The following is a 16832-nucleotide window of genomic DNA, read 5'->3' on the forward strand; positions in this document are numbered from 1 at the left end:
CAAATTGATCTCAATATTCAAGTTAAGTTAACAAATCAAGTAGCTTAAAACTTGTACCAGACACCAAAATTATAAAAATAAAAACATTTAGATCAGAATTTAACTAATTGTATTTAAGCAACTTGAATATAATTAAAAAATAGTAAGGACTTTAATTTGTGAACCCTGTTTTTTAAAATTTGCATTACTTGACATGACCTTCTCAAAATGTCCACCAGTGAAATTCAGATTTTCAAAGTAAAATATTTCAATACTGTAAAATTAGTGGCATTTCATTTTCAACAATACTGAGTGATTCATTTCACAATTAGGTGTTCAGCTTCTTAAACGTTTTTATATTTGTATGGCTATTATTTGCTAAAAACTAAGATATTTTTGTATTCATTTTTAATGTAGTGGAACGGAGGTATGCAGGATACACCTGACATTTTAAAGAAGGCCTCACTGTTAAAGAAATGTGTATTTGTGTGTATAAAACAAAGGAGGAAAGTGACTCAGGACACTGCCGCTGTAGTAAAGTCAATGTTTATTTGCACATTCTTTACCAGGTTTCATCACGGTCTGTACATCTGTTCATCCAGTAACAGAGGATGGCCTCCCCAAAGTGCCATCCAGTCAGAATGCATTGATATCGCAGCAAGCATGAATGTTCTTATTAGCAGTTTAGCTCATTCATTTGGCCTTGATCGGATAGATTTGTTTTGTAAACATGGACATTGAGAGGAAATCCTGATAGAATTAAAATAGAAAAGGCCAATATTCTTTTTTTTTTTTAAAACATTTTTCTTTTGATTGAACTGTAAAAAACAGGCAGGCATAAACTAACAGTAGAACACAAGCTCATATCGAACCATTCTAGGACGAGTGCAGTTTCACGACATGCAGTGCTTACCTAACCCACGTACCGAAGGTACTGCTCATAAAAGACCAGCATCACTTCAGAGTTCAGAGGACTTTCCTTATGCAATAGTATGTCAGACCACAGGTGCCGCAGTTTTCTGCCACATTGGTCCACTGGAGGACAAAAGGTGATCACAGCAATTTCAAAGAGCAACCTCCGAGAATACCCAGTATTCATAGTCTGAGAGAAGAGAGAAATAAAGGACACCTGAAGCCTCTGTCGAGAACACTGATCCGCCCTCGTTACAGGATGTCAATGAATAGGATGGCAGTGAGAGACCCTGTTCTGAACTAGGAAGAGAAAACACATCTAAAAACAAAGTGTCTCTGGGGAAAGTCACAAACTGCCCCAAAAACGGTTGCTATCACATCGTTTGATATGATTCTTATGGACCAGGGTGTTGTCTCTAGGCTCGGAGCCCTCTCACTGAGTTAAATTGCCTGAGAAGCGAAACTCTTTGCATTGAAGTCCATTGAAATTAAAGTCGCATTCTGCATAGTTTCAGTGAAAAGTGAATTAATTTCCTTTGAATAAATAACATCTGTTGCATAGAGGTTTGATGCACTCCTAGAAAAGCCTCCGAGGATGTAACAAACAAAAAAATCCTCTTTTTTTTTTTTCATTTGATGCAACAAACAGCAGATTGACTCTCGTCTAGGAGTGACTCAAACAGAACCAGTACTTGTCCTTGTCTCTGATATTCGTTGAAGAATATTTCAGAAACTACTTATTGACACTGTAAATGTTTGCATCTGGAGCAGTGAAGTCAAGAAACGCTGGAAGTAAACCTTACAGGCAGGAAATTAAACAAGGGATATCCAGACATGGCCTCTAATTCAAACATTAAAAACTATTTTATACCACTGACGGTAGGTAACAAAATAACCCCAAAAAACATTTTCACAAGAAAAATATATTCACATCATATTGCATAAATATGTGCTGGAATGAGGTTAATGAATATAGATTAAAATAAAATCTCTCTCCCAGTATGGGCTGTATGTGTCATGAGATTAGCCCCAGTGCTCAGTAACGGAAGGGAATTCAAAATAAAACCGGTACAAGAGTTTAAAATGAGTCCCTCATATGAATCAATAAATATCTTTCATCAAATCTGCTGACAGATGATATAACTTCACCTCAATTTAAGTGGTGCAGGTCACATATATTGAAGGTACTGTAGCTTTACAAAGCATGTGAATGCTACACAAACTGCATGCAGACAATGCATTATCTGTGTACGATCCTCAAAACGACAATAACACATTTTCATGTTGTAATTTACTCATGAGGAAAACAAATGTGTCTTTTCGGGCAGAATTCAAGTAAAGTATCATATTAAGAACCGTTTCATTGTGACTATTTAATGGAACATTTTAGCACAATGCTCCTTAATGTGATGAGCCCAAAATATATAAGAGGTAACTAATGTATTGTACAGTACAATAACAGCAGCAAAGACTGACTTTTTTTTTTAGGAGCCAAAGAAAAGCTCTGTAACAAAAAGAAGAAAAAAAAGAAAAGAAATGAGATTGGCAAAATATTTGAGTGTAACAAGGCAGGAAAAAGAAAACAGATTTAAATATTGGCAAAGAGAATGTAAAAAGAGGCGAATGTATCAAGTTGTACAACACAGGAGGTGAGTGGGAATGTTGCTCAACACCGGGCACGTTCAATAGGACAAAACATTCTTTTAATTATCTGTTAAGAACTAAGAAACATCATATTTAGACCTGGGAATTTCACGTGGAACTGGTGTGTTTGTAAATCAGCTGCTCCTGTGAATGTTTGTGTCCTATTGAAAGTGCCTGAGTGATAACCTAAAACTGTGGGGAAACAACCTGCAATCCTCTGTCGTAGTGTAAAAGTACACAAAGAGCTTTGGAAGCCTGGAGTTAGAACGCAGTAAGCCACGAGAGACAGACAGCGCGACCGAGGCGCCAGCTGAGGTAGTAGAGTTTGACAGAAAAAATGAACTTCCCCCCGGTGGCAGCTCGAAGAGAGAGGTGTAGCTACCAGTAAACCCGAGTCACTGGGCTGGCGGAGTGGGCCAGGAGGAAGATGGGGGGGGGGGCTGAGGCTACAAACTCCCAACTCCTGTCACTGAAGGTCCATGTGCAAAAAGATTTCTTTTTTTTCTTTTTTTCCTCAAAAGGAAGTAGAACCGCTCCTACTAGAAATGAACTGTGTTAAATCTGCTGACGAACAGATAAATCTCTTTACAACATGCTTTTATGTCATCATCCATACAATACGAAACATTCTCAACCCTGTTCCCAAGGTTTTGTAGACTGTAATAAATTAGAAATTGAAGTAGTTTTTTGCTGTATTTAACAACGCAGTTTGTGAAGCTGTTCGACACAGAAGGAGCTGGAAGGTAAACCTAGGAATGGTTCACTGTGACCATGGCAGCCTGATGGCAGAGTGCAGAGGTTAATGGTGCTGCCCCCCCCCCCCCCCCCCCCCCCAGTGGCCTGGCCCCTTTAGGGCAGCTTCATGAACAGACCGTTATCAATGGAAGGGACAGGCATCGGGCAGGGGAACTGAAAGAGACTCATGTCTGCGGTGAGAGCCGCCATGGCAGCAGGATCGTGCTCTATCTGTGTCCTCAGGGCAGGGTCAATCTTCTCCAGCCGCCGCTTGATCCTCTTCGCCTCCCTCTCGCGGATCAGCCTGGCCTGCCTCTTCTCCGGAGTCTCGTTGGCCCTCTTCATACGCATGGCCTCCCTGTCCCTCTGCAGCCTGCGTGACCGCTGATCCTCCGATTCCTGCATCCTCTGCATGCGCTTGGCCTCGCGGTCCCGCAGCCTCCTGAGCTCCCTCTCGTCCTCCGACTCGCACGCCCGCTTGTTCTTCTTTGCCGTGCGCTCGCGCTCCAGACGCTGCAGGCGGGCCTCCAAGGGCTCGTTCTTCCTACGCAGGGCCCATTTTCGCATCGGCGACTGGGCGTCCACTAGCTGCTGATAGGCCACGCAGCTGTTGCACACCAGCAGCACTCCAGCAGGGTATACCGGCATCGGACTCAGGATGTCGGGGATGGGAGGAAAGCCCGAGGAAGAGGAGTTAAGAGCATCAGGGATAGATGCCAGTGAGGGCCCTTCAGAGAGGAGGCTATCGGGCAGTGAGGGAAAGGAGGGTCCCTGGTCAGAGCCCGCGCATGGTCCAGGGCCGTGACACGGTCTGGGGCCTTGACACTGACTCGGCATGTGGCCTGGTCCCTGGCAGGTACGATGGGCTTGACATAGGTTGGGGTTGGGGTCAGGGCCCTGACAGGAACTGGGGCCCGGTCCGTGGCAGGAGCAAGAGCCGGGGCCCGGGCTGGTCATGGGGCTGCTGGAGAGGGACATGGAGCAGCTGTCCCCTCCTTCGGAGACGTCCATCCTGGTTGTGTCGAGGACATCTTTAAGCTTCTCCCTAAGAAAAAGACACTGCATTAAACAGCTGTTCAGACTGTGTTATATGTAATAATACATCCCCTTATTTATGTCTGGAGGCTTTGATACAACATGTTCTCTTTCCTTCATCTGACCCCATGATTAATCTGTACTTATGCTGTTTTACTTATAGTAACACCTGACTAGCTATAATAGCTCGTGATTTTCTTTTCTCTGCTTCTCCTTCTACTGTGTCCTGACCTCGCCAGTGCTGTTTGAATCTAAAAAGGAATGGTAGTTGCTAAGCAACATGCGCTTTTATTTCCATTAAATCTGTCAATACGGTACTAATTTTATTCGTCCCTCATGTTCTGCATCCTGTCTTATCTCGTACTGAGACAACCACTGCTCTGTTATTTGAGTGTTCTGCATTAAAGACACATTTTCACATCATGTTCTGAACCTTTTCACAGATTTGACTCCCTTGTTAGACGAACAAATAGAAAACCAGTCACACCCCTTCAAAATACGTCTTTTGAAGGAGTGTGACCCCCAACTGCTGACATTTTTTTAATTTGTTCAATGCAGTATTTAAAAATTGTTTCTCCTGCTGAATCTCCTGCCTCTGTATGCTGATAAATGGATCTGCTGAGTTGACTGAACCCTTAGATCTTGTTTAAAATATTTAAGAATTAATAAGAAACAGCAGCAGCAAGGTAAACGCTGCATTTTAAATTCATTATTTATTATGACATATTTGTCATTTATATACCTTAAAACTGTGGAAGCTGACTTTCTACTCAAATTAAATATAGATATATAAATTAAAAAAAACAGTGAAAGCAACTGACTTGACATCTGTCAACTGCTTAGTTATTAATAATTTGAAGTAAAACTGAGACACTTTGGAACCATAATAATACCTTTACATCTGAAACATCGCATCTAAAATGTATCAAAACTAATTCCTTTAAAAGATGAAAGTGCATTAAAGACCTGAGACAAGAGACACAGTAGAGATGAGCCGAACCTGTTAAAGTTGTTGGTGTCTGTGAAGCGTGCGCCACAGACGGCACAGTTGGAGAGGCGGTCCTCGGAGTGGATGAGGAGATGCCGGCCAAGCGAGCCAGGCGAACTCAGGGCTCGCCCACACACTGGGCACACATAGCTCTTGCTATTGCTCATCATCGCCGTGTGCTGTTGAAGACAGCGAAACAAGATTAGAACAAGAAACTGAAAAAAGGGAACAAATGATAAAGTACACCTCCAACATTAAAATATATATTAATAAAATCATACAACATATCTTAAACTGTAGGTGATCCCTCGCAAATACTGAAACATGTGTTTGTTATTAGAATCAAATCAAAATTAATATTTGATAAAATTATCTTTGATGGTGTGGGGGCGTAATGCGCAGTACTGTGCATGCTATAAGCATGTTAAGTTAGTAATTTATCAAAAATGGAGAAAACGTTTCTTTAGAAAGCAAACAACGTGAGTGCTTTAAATGGAATACTAACGCCTTACGCCAAAATGTTTTGGAAATAAAGTCTGTTAGTAAAAATTAAATGACAGGACATTCAAATGTGATCATCAGAGCCAAGAACTAGTCTTAATTACATCGTTACGGTTTGAGCCACTGTACTTGTGTTCCACACCCGGTTAACAAGAGAGACACTATTGCAATTGCTCAACATTTCAGTGACAGAATGCACAATCATCGTTCAGCAACTTTAAGTGCAATAACCACAAACTGCCTGACACTTGCAAAATAAAACAAACATGCACAGTGTTGAATGTTTGAATTCTGCAAATGCTGAGGTAAGGTATAAATCAGCTACTGAATATTAAGTGAGACCTCACGGCCATTGATGAATACACACAGGATGAGACTGAAAGGTATGGATTACTGTAAAATGAAAGATAAAGACTCCGGCTGCAACTGCAGCGTTTTTAAAGGTAACCATTTACCATTAGCAAATATATAATATATCTTCAAGATATCTGGCACTGAATACACTTTTTAAAATGTCAGGGTCTCACGCAGCTACAGGACAACGTAAGATCATACAAGTCAACACATTCTCCCTCAACCTGCGTTTCACTGCAGTACTGATGCTGTAAGCTACTTAAGGGCTTTAGAGGTGATGACCTACCACTAGCATAGTAGAAACAGACTGCAATAAAGGATCTGCAGGAGCTGCTTTGTTTACATGGTTCTGTCGTAGATTAGGACAGGTGACACAGTGTCTTTCTCACCTGGTAGACATGGGAGATGAGCTTCTCAGGGCTGCTGAAATCCAGCGGGCAGAGAGGACAAACAAAGTTGTTGCCGTGGTCTGTCCCTTCCTCGCTCTCCTGAGGGAAACCAAGCTCCTTTAAAACACATATCAGGAGAAAAGGCTGCACCACAACATCTCCACAAGTTCAATCTAAATACCAAACTGATACAAGGCAGAACTGATTATCAACATAATATCATGCATGGTTAAAAAATTATGCCGTGACTATTTTCTTTTTTTTGTGGAGTCACTACTCACTTCACGTTTCCAGTTGGAGCATTTCTGCAAGTGGTGGTGATGTGTTGAGTGTGTGAATGAGCCAAAATTCTCACAAGCCCCAGTGACTCACTAACAGTGACACGATGCTGTGTGCTGTCACAGATGTGACTCACACACACACACAGACACACACACACACAATTTGAAATACAGAACACTTTCAAACAGAAGGTCCTGGCACAAAACATATTGGCTGATACCAGAGGTGTTCTGTTCAAGTACATTGAAGTGCTTGCTGTTTTTCTACATCGCATAGGGGTATGTTTTGGTTGTTACACCCCGCAGAAGTGCTAAAGTATTGTTAACAAAAACTGTTATTCTTTTATCTTGCAATTTTACTCATTTGACACAAAACTCGAGAGCATGTCAAAAATGCATCACTGTGGAGTATTGGTTGTAGGGCAATATGGCTTACAAATAACAAATATTTTTTGGCTATGCACGATGTGCAATCTATAATGCAATATTTTCATATTTTGTCTGAAAGATAACAGAACTATTTTATTTAACCCCTTGATGTGTCTGATCATACCAGCATGATCATTTTAGTGAACTGTAGTGGACCAATATCGTAAGCCTTGACTGTAAATTAATCTAATGTCCTCTCTGAGTTCAGTCTGTATGACTGGAGATAACAAGAAGTATCCAACTACGTAAAATAACAGGGAGCGTTCAAATTAAAACACGCTTAAACTCGCTCTGGCACTTCTTTCGCTCTCCAGGCTCTTTTCCGGTCCCCTGCTTCTATCCAGATCCAACGTTCGCTATACATCGAGTATATTTGATATGCCCCCCCCCCCCCGATGCCAAAGCACCAACTTCACAGTACAGTGGCCACAACACCACTATGAACCAACAGTGGCCCAATCTCTCACCTCTTTGACTCCCGCTCCTTGTAGGCGGCACTGCGTTCTCTTGGTGGTCATGTGGTCGTCAGCAGAGGTGTTGGATGAAGAGTCTTCACCGTGGTTGTCGAGGTCACTATCGCTGTCTTCTATGGAGGCAAACACAGCCCTATCAATACAGACGGACAACAGAACACAGAGCAGGGCTTACTCTCACTAACACCCCTCAGTCCCAAGACGTCCCACACAGAGTCCATCCAGTCCTCCTCCCCCCGTCCCGTCCTTCCATCTTGTACCTGAGATGCTATCCTGTTCTTGTACTTCCTGGGAGTTGTTGCTGCAGCATTCATTGTCTTCTGTGAATTCGTCCCTGCCATCCATGTTAATAGTGTGCTGAAGTCCTGTGATGCCTGAAGTGTGGAATGGCCCTGGTGATAAAAAAAGACAGTAGCAGTCAGTAAGATGAAAGTGTGTCCAGTGAGCACAATGAACGGGAGTGACTGATGTGGGTGGTAATAAGACGATATAAACCATGAGACTATATAAATCCAAGATCTTGGATATCTATCGTGGTATCTCTGGGTGTATTAGATCAATTTTGGCAATGTTGCAGCATCTTTTTGTTTGTACATGAATGAGATAAAGTACCTTGATATGTCAGGTATTTAATTTGCTGGAAAACAGGCATTCCCATCTGTTTTTTGGGCCATTAACGATCCAATTTATTTTCCAGAAAATGTGTTACGTCACGATACATACCTATATGGCACCCTGTATTTAACACTCAAATCATACTATGATGGTATAGTAGAGTTGGATGGTGCAAAAACCTTTCTATCATTGCTTAAGAAAAGCATTGGTCGTTGATGTGACAATGAATGAATAAATCCATCAATCAATAACAACCACAATGACCTTTATGTCTGCAGTTGCACTAAACAGGTGTGGAGCACATGAATGGAAGACCAAGCATTTTGATCAGGTTTCACAATGTCTAAGGCTGTTGTTGTATGACAACTATAACTGCACACCATGGCAGGACCTCCTGTTCAGGAACTGATTACACAAAGAACATGCTTTTTAAAATATGTTAATTCATAATAATTAACCATGTCAATAAATTAAATCTGTTGTAATACATAGGCCACCTTTTGACCCATATATTGTATTCAGGATATGAGTGATTTATCTCCACAAGAACATAGGAACAGCATCTACTGTCATAGCATACCATAAGAAGGCAACACTATTGAATTCGCCTGTAGCTTAGAATTCTGGTTTTGTCCACACTGATATCAGAACATTTAGCAATTCATGCATAGTAGGGTAGAGAATTCAATAACACAAAAAAACAGTACCAAATAGTGCATCATTTCTACCTTTTTTCTTTTTTACACGACTTTTGGGCTTTACACCAGATGTGGACCACAAAAACCTCTTTGCTGACTAGGCTGCATATGAACAATCCGACACTGAAACGTAATCAATGCTAAGGCAGCAAGAAAAGCACACTGACATACGTGCACACACACATTAACTTAATTTGCATCCCAACCCCCACATTTTCACACACACACACACACACACACACACACACACACACACACACACACACACACACACACACACACACACACACACACACACACACACACACTGACAGATACATGCTAGCTCTGTTCGACAGCCATGCTGCAGTCCCACGGGGGAAGCAGCCTGCACTCTTTCCTCTAGCTAGCTGCTCAGTGTGTTTGTCTCTCTCTCAGTACCACCCACACACTGAACAGCCTGGCTCGCCCTCTGTCCTTCCTGCTTGTATGTAACTCTGACTACTTCCATATATCTATACCATTACCTCAGAGGGGGAGGATGAAGCTTCATACCGTGACAGCCCATATGTGGCTCATTTAACTCATTGTGATGCCACTATTTGTTTTATAGCTTTGTCAGTTGCAGGATTCTAGCAAAATCCCTTCACTTTTCTTATTATGACACGTGACCCTGCAAAGCACCTGTATTTGACGACCAACACTGCTTCGCAGTCTAGTTGAATGCTCTTGTGGCGTTTATACACACACACACACACACACACACACACACACACACACACACACACACACACACACACACACACACACACACACACACACACACACGCACAAGAGCATCCCACTTCAGAGCACTAAAATTAATGATGGCTTAAAATCCAATTTTCTTTTTCTGTGTGCTCTCTCTCTCTCTCTCTCTCACCATCAACACAGATCAGAGATGGGAAAGAGATCCCGACTTCAGTTACCCGAGACTGACAGAAGTAATTACAGCCTTCGTCACAATCCTGAGGTATTGCGCGCAACACACACACACACACACACACACACACACACACACACACACACACACACACACACACACACACACACACACACACACACACACACACACACACACAATGAGGAAAAGAAGAGGTATAACCGTGATGTTTGTCATTCTACTATTAAGCCTCTGGCGAGAAGTTAGTATGTGAACACAGTTTTGGGCACTTTAAAAAAAAAATAATAGCATTCATCAGCACTAGTAGGGTATTGAACTATGAACTACTACAACACACTGTCTTCACGGCACATAGCCAATGATTGATGTGTGAGAGATACCCATCCCCCCACTGCTAGGGCTCTGTCTGTACATCTGTCTCTCCTCGCCGCCCCCCCTCCCCCAGTCTTTGCCACTGTGATGTTATCTCTGAGTCTGTGTGTCTGTAGGCAGGAGGTGACGCAGTGTCTGACTGAATCCAGACAAAGAGACAAACTCATCAGCCAACAGACACACAGAAGAGGGAGAGAGAGGAGGGGGGGTGCAGTGTGTGTGTGTGTGTGTGTGTGTGTGTGTGTGTGTGTGTGTGTGTGTGTGTGTGGGGGGGGGGGGGGGGTGGCGCGCAAAACAAAACAGACAAAAGATAGAATGCCAAAACTCTACTCAAACACTAAGCAATGGGGGTCCTGATGGATTCAAAGCCCCCTCCTTCTCCTTTTCAGCCGCCGTCTCCTCCAAAAACACACACACACACACACACACACACACACACAGACACACACACACACACACACACACAAATCCGTCTGAATCTGCAGGGGCCCCCGTCTTACGCCCACTCTCTCTCACTCACTCACTCCTCACTCCTCACTCTCACACACACACACACACACACACACACACACACACACACACACACACACACACACACACACACACACACACACACACACACACACACACACACACACACACGAGACTGGGGATAGTGGGCCAGACATCTGATCAATTCTCACTTTGATTAACTGGTGACCTAGTGCTGGAAAGAAGAAGAATGTGGAAGACTTTCTCTGGTTCGTTTCGCACCTGAAATTAACCAAAATGCTCCTGCTGGATAATCTCAACAGAGAAGTCATATTTACTTATTTCAGCTCTTTCAAATCCAAGTTCAGAAGCTTGACAGAAACAGACATAAAAAAAACAAAAAAACTTTACTTTTAAATGCAGTCCAATTAACACAAATTGTAGCCTCTGTACCCACACCTACGTACGTACACTTACTCAAACACTTATTTGAGTATTATAGTCAACTCTTCAAGAGGTTTTCAGAATGTTTATGGCAACATGCACTGTTAAACATACTGATGTTTATTTACTGTCAACCTGAAGGACACATCAACATTTCTCCATAAAGCATGCACCACCTCCACTTCTAATCAACTTCTATATAATGCTGTTGTTGTGCATCAACCTCAAGGAAGAAGACAAAGCAAGAAAGACAGCACTGTTGTATTATTGTCTGGAATCCGCCAGCCAGTCAGACTGTCTCCCTGCCTGTCTGGTCTGTCAGTCTGTCTATCTGGTCCAACCCTCTCAGGGGGAGAACAGCTCTGTGCATACAAGTCATACCTTTACAAGAATAACCAGGTAAAACAAACGAGACTAAGCAGTGGCGCAGTCAATATACAAAACACAGTGCCTGAACTCAAACTCCAGTGACACAGTGGGAGGTACAGCTTGTCAAGTATACAAAATATTTTGGCATTTGTCACACAGCATGAGGTTCTCCAACGTACGCCAACACTACATCGTATCGGGCCCTCCTGAGGGTTTTCACCTCCCACTCTACACTCTGGTCGAGGTGCTACAGAGCAGTGAATTAGCTCATTAGCTCGCAGGGATTATCGCAAGTCGCAAGATGCATTTCAACGGCAGTTTAAACAAACTATGTATAGAAAGGAAGGGCTGCAGCATACATAACTTCAGCAGATTACACTGTACCATTCCCTTCTGTGGACTGAGGTGTGTTTAAGAGGTCAGCATGCTGTCCACCGAAAAGGAAGATTCAGGGGAAGAAGGCCAAAAGCACAAAGAGGGATAGCCATAGCTTCTTCACACGTATTGCTTAGTTTCAATTAAGTTAATGTTGTATAATGCATGCCGGGGAATGAAATTAGCACCTGCCACCAGCCAAATACAAGGTAAATGTTGGTAAACAGCTCAGGTCACCTGCCACCAACGCAGATGGGTTTTCTTTATATCAAGGAGATGTCATCAGCATTTTCCTCCCGTCTGCTTCCACTGATTTAGTGTTTACAATTTTAAAGCGTTCTAACAAACATTTTCAGAAGGGGCAGACGAAAACATTGAGTGACTGGTAGAAATGTTCAGTGAGCTGCCACAAAAAACTTAATTTCAGACCATGATTGTATTTGAACATTTCATTAGAATACAAAATCAAAATGAGATGCTGCGGTTCATAACTGTGTAGTGCCATTGGTGATTTGTAGGAAAGCTCTGCATCCAAACAAGGATGCTTAAGGACAATCTGCCACTCAGAAAACACTCAATATGGGAAGTGTGTACGAAAAGGCTTATCGTACTATAGATACCTCATCCTAAAAAAAGGGAGAAAAACAGACAACAGAGAACTTGATTTCAACAAGTTTCGTCCTAAAGTACAGGGCAATAGCACACATTTACCTCTTTTTTTGCCGATTGTGTGCTCCGTTGAGATGCACATATCGATTATGTTTATTATCAACTCATCTGCCTATGGTTTTCTTGATTAATCCATTTGTCTATAAAAAGAATTAAGAGAAGAGTGAAAAATGCCCATTTCAGTTAAGCAGATCCCAAGATGATGTGTTCAAAATGCTTATTTAATCCAAACAACCCCTCTCACATCTGAAAAGCTGGAGCCAGAGAGTGACGAACACAATTAGATCATTATCAAAATAGCTGCCAGTTTCTTGTCAATCCCCAAATTATTTAATTAACTAATTGTTTCAACTCTTCTGCTCTGCATCGCTTTTTTGTCATCTGGGACTCAGATGTCAGAGCAAACTGAATTGACAGCATGCCGCTGTGTGTAAAAGAAACATCCCATCCGATCACTGCTCACTATATGGCGGTGTGACGACACTGCGGGTCTGCTTCTTCTTAACACCTGAGACGTGCTTTTGATAAATGAATTTAGAGAAATGACAACTTAAAACAAAACCCAGAAGCCAGAAACATGGTTACCCACAAAGCCCTGACATACAGGCTAACTACAGGAAGACACTCTCACAGGACTTCTTGTATACCAGTCTACTCGTAAAACACACAAACAGTGATATGAATTATACGAGTCCTCGGACATGAAACTGCAAGTTTCCACACATTGTCACTTTCCAAGGAAAGCTGATGACATAACTATGTCACAAGAACTTAGGCGATATATGGCATCAGATTAAAGATGAGTTTCATTACAAATTAACAAAATACCAATCAAATTAATGACAGCTACTTTTAAGTTAATATTTACCATAGATATGCTAATCTGCATGTGTTTTATTCAGTTACTACTTTTTGTATTCTATTGTATTTACCCAGAGTTTGATTTAGACAAAAAGCGTTGCTGTCCACTTACTTTATTAGACTCTTTCGTTTTGTATATGTAACTATGTCAATAATAATAATAATAATAATAATAATAATAATAACTACCCAAGGAACCACTGTAGAATAAAGAAAAACAATCATTGATCGGCTAATTAAGTCTTATAAACCAAAATTAAGTTGAGATATCCATCACCACTCTGACCAGAAAACATACACGTTTTTTTTTTTATAAAAACTGTAATAAAACAACAACAATAAAGGCTGTATGAATGTGAGCTGCTAGCATAATATACTCTGCATATACAATAGAGTATGTGACGGTATGTCATTACAGGGAGTACATGCTACATGAATCTATTACAAGCTACAGCGGACATCAAGGGAAGCGACTGAAACGCTGCTACTGCAGGTCGCTACAGAAACAATAATAATTCAAAGTATACACGTCTAGTGGACGTGACGTGGGTAGATAACGCGTGAAATATAGCATTAGACAATACCTGGAATACCTACAGTTAACTTTGAAGGGGTTGGTCTGTTTTCGCCTGGACATATTATTGCCCACTCCCGGTTAAAAACCTGGAATCTCCTCCTAAACCCAGCACGGTTACCCTGAGACCAGCCCAGGTGTGTTCCGCGCCGAGAGGACAGATGATGATGAACGAAATAACAATAAAAATCAAAAAAATCAAATCGTCTCCTCGATCAGCAGAGTCGGGACCATTCACGGGGGTTTAAAAAATACAAAAACAAATAACGGATACATCAAAGAGTCACATTCTTGCAGCAGTTAAAACGATCCGGTCTCCAGTCGATCAGCGGGTTTAAAATGATGAAGACCAGAGAGACACCGAGCGGCCCCGAGCTGCTCCGATCCAGAGCCGCTGGCACCCGCGCACTCACTGCAGCGATGCACGAGCTCAGCTGATCTCTAACGCGAAAGCATTGAAGCTACGCCGAACTGCATTGTGGGATACGAAAGGGACGACGGGGAGTTCATTACGCTAAAGATACTATGGTGCGTTCAAGTCATGTGGGAGAAAGAACGACGCTGTGTATAAACCCCACAATATTACCACGTAACGTAGTGCTTCAATGTTTTAATAGATAAGAAACATCTGAAAGTATTGGACATATAAATTCAAAATATATCTGAGTGTAGCTTTGCTCTTCTTTCAGAAATAAAATAGCTTAGATTTGTAAGAGGAACAACATATTTTAACATAAAAAAATAATGCCAATTAAAAATACTATATTTTAAAAGTGCAAACCTAAAACCATACCAGCTAATGAGCTTGCATGCCAACGGCTAACTAAGCACAAAATACAACAGGAAGCTGTATATTGTCATAGCTCCAAAATAAAAACATCCTCCTTTAAGGAAAAAGCAATTGAAGTATAAGTCCCTTAAAAGGTTGATGTTTATGTTACACAACTTATAAATTAGAGGTTGACCAACATATATCTACGATATATCGGCCAATATTTGTTTCAACATCGCACACCTAAAATATTTTTGATAATGATTCCTTTATTTGGTTGTTTATTAGGGTAATTGTGACAAAGTTATGAGGACCTTTTACACTTGTCAGTGCTCTCTGGTGGGCCATCCATGCAATAGCGACACAAACACAACCCTTCAAACGTTCCAGATTTGACACAGCAAAGTTAACTTTGTATTCCTGCTGAGTGACACAGGCCTAATAGAGTGGATGAAGTGTTTTTTGTTCACCCAGGTGATAAGCCTCTGGGCTGGTTGGACACAATATGAAAAAAGTGACTTGATGGGTGTGCACTTGTATAAACACATAGTGGTGATTCATTCACACTGAAGTCTACAGTTATAGACTGACAATAGTGCTGCAGTGTGCCATTCAACTAAAGTCTTGAGAATTGACAAAATATACCATTTTCCAAACGATAAGGCCACAATAGACAAAGGCATTGTACATGACAATTAGCATCACATTATCCACTTAGAAAATCATGTCATGTTTTCCTATATAGCATTTCAAAATAACGTGAATTTTTCTGCTAGGCTAAAAAATGAACTGAGAAGCTCCCTCTGTTTCAAGAAATTCAGAAAAAGTTTAACTTGAAACAAATAGAAAAAAGCAGATCAAAGGACTAGAAATGGCACTGATGATTAAGGTTAAGGTTTAACTAAATAAATGAATAAATTGAAGATAGTTTCCATGTGAGATGAAAACACCCAGCAGATTTCCTGTTTATTCAGACAGTTTTATGATCGTTTTAACAAAGTAAGGCTGTGAACATATGAACACATCACATTACAATCACTAGAATTAATAGGGTCATGACTTTGATATGACAACAACATACTTTTTTAACTAACACTAGTGTTTTTGATTATTGCTGTTGTTACTCTATCATTGATCACAGCTTAACTGGTATGTTATTTATGTTATACTTGACTTACTATATACCATACACTATACTAGACCAAACCTGATGCGGTCATTTATCAAATGATAAATCAACTGTTAATCCAGACCAACACACACACACACACACACACACACACACACACACACACACACACACACACACACACACACACACACACACACACACACACACACACACACACACACACACGTCTTGGACAGCACAGCAAAACACTACATATCTTGAACACTAGGTGGCGCTCCAAACCACTGAACTGCTAAATTCATAACATTTCATGTAGTCGTCATCACTGGCTGCCACGAGTAAACGGACCGCAGCACAACATTGACAGGGTAAAAAAATATATCCTTCCGCAGCGTTAAGAGAAAATATGCCATCTCAACAAAATAATCTCGACGTGTCGTAACATTTGCAGCGTTTGTATCGCAAATTACGGATGACATACGTTAATCCTCAAACTGAAAGTGACACAAAATGATTTAGAGTCAATCATCATGAGATAACGTAAGCTAGCAGTCTAAAGATAACAAGCCAAACGTTAGCCCTTTATGATCAATGCGAGAAACGATGGACGAGGACAAGCTCACTGATAACTACGATTTACAGTGCAGCCACTTAGCTATAGCGTTACATCTCTAATCACCATGAATACATAATGAATCTGTTACCCATGGTGTCCAGTGAACACTGGCATATCAGGTGGGAGTCTCCGGCAGAGGTAGTGTGAAGAAGTCCTCTACTAGGAGCACACGGTACTGTACGCTGATGATAAACTTCAGTCCGCGCTTCTTTCACCAACCTC

The 16832-nt window shown here is 41.4% G+C and overlaps 1 protein-coding gene across 7 annotated transcripts; it reads right to left on the reverse strand.

The window, feature by feature from the left end:
- Positions 1 to 509: 509 nt before the first annotated feature.
- znf821 (zinc finger protein 821) lies at positions 510 to 16797 on the reverse strand. Of its 7 annotated transcripts, none has more exons than XM_068730697.1 (6): positions 16699 to 16797; positions 7981 to 8112; positions 7715 to 7833; positions 6538 to 6654; positions 5306 to 5472; positions 510 to 4315 (listed from the first exon to the last, which is right to left on the reverse strand). In XM_068730697.1, exons 1-6 carry the CDS (start codon positions 16700 to 16702, stop codon positions 3385 to 3387), a joined length of 1470 nt encoding a protein of 489 aa, XP_068586798.1. In that variant the 5' UTR covers positions 16703 to 16797; the 3' UTR covers positions 510 to 3384. The 7 variants fall into 7 exon arrangements, with proteins under 7 accessions (XP_068586798.1, XP_068586795.1, XP_068586797.1 ...); XM_068730694.1 differs by lacking the exon at positions 16699 to 16797 and adding an exon at positions 14114 to 14488 and having other exon boundaries at positions 7715 to 7830; XM_068730696.1 differs by lacking the exon at positions 16699 to 16797 and adding an exon at positions 14114 to 14488 and having other exon boundaries at positions 6538 to 6633.
- Between the last annotated feature and the right edge of the window lie 35 nt (positions 16798 to 16832).

This window comes from Cebidichthys violaceus, unplaced genomic scaffold, assembly GCF_023349555.1.
Source record: "Cebidichthys violaceus isolate CVI_PGR_0920_01 unplaced genomic scaffold, fCebVio1.0.p SCAF_5, whole genome shotgun sequence".
Lineage (NCBI taxonomy): Eukaryota > Metazoa > Chordata > Actinopteri > Perciformes > Stichaeidae > Cebidichthys > Cebidichthys violaceus.

Coding starts and splice junctions, on each gene's coding strand:
- znf821 (XM_068730693.1), bottom strand. CDS start 14,153: ATGTCCAGGCGAAAACAGACCAACCCCTTCAAAGTTAACT. Junction 7,834..7,980: donor AGAACAGGATAGCATCTCAG/GTACAAGATGGA, acceptor TTGCCTCCATAG/AAGACAGCGATAGTGACCTC. Junction 5,473..6,537: donor TCATCTCCCATGTCTACCAG/GTGAGAAAGACA, acceptor TGTCTTCAACAG/CACACGGCGATGATGAGCAA.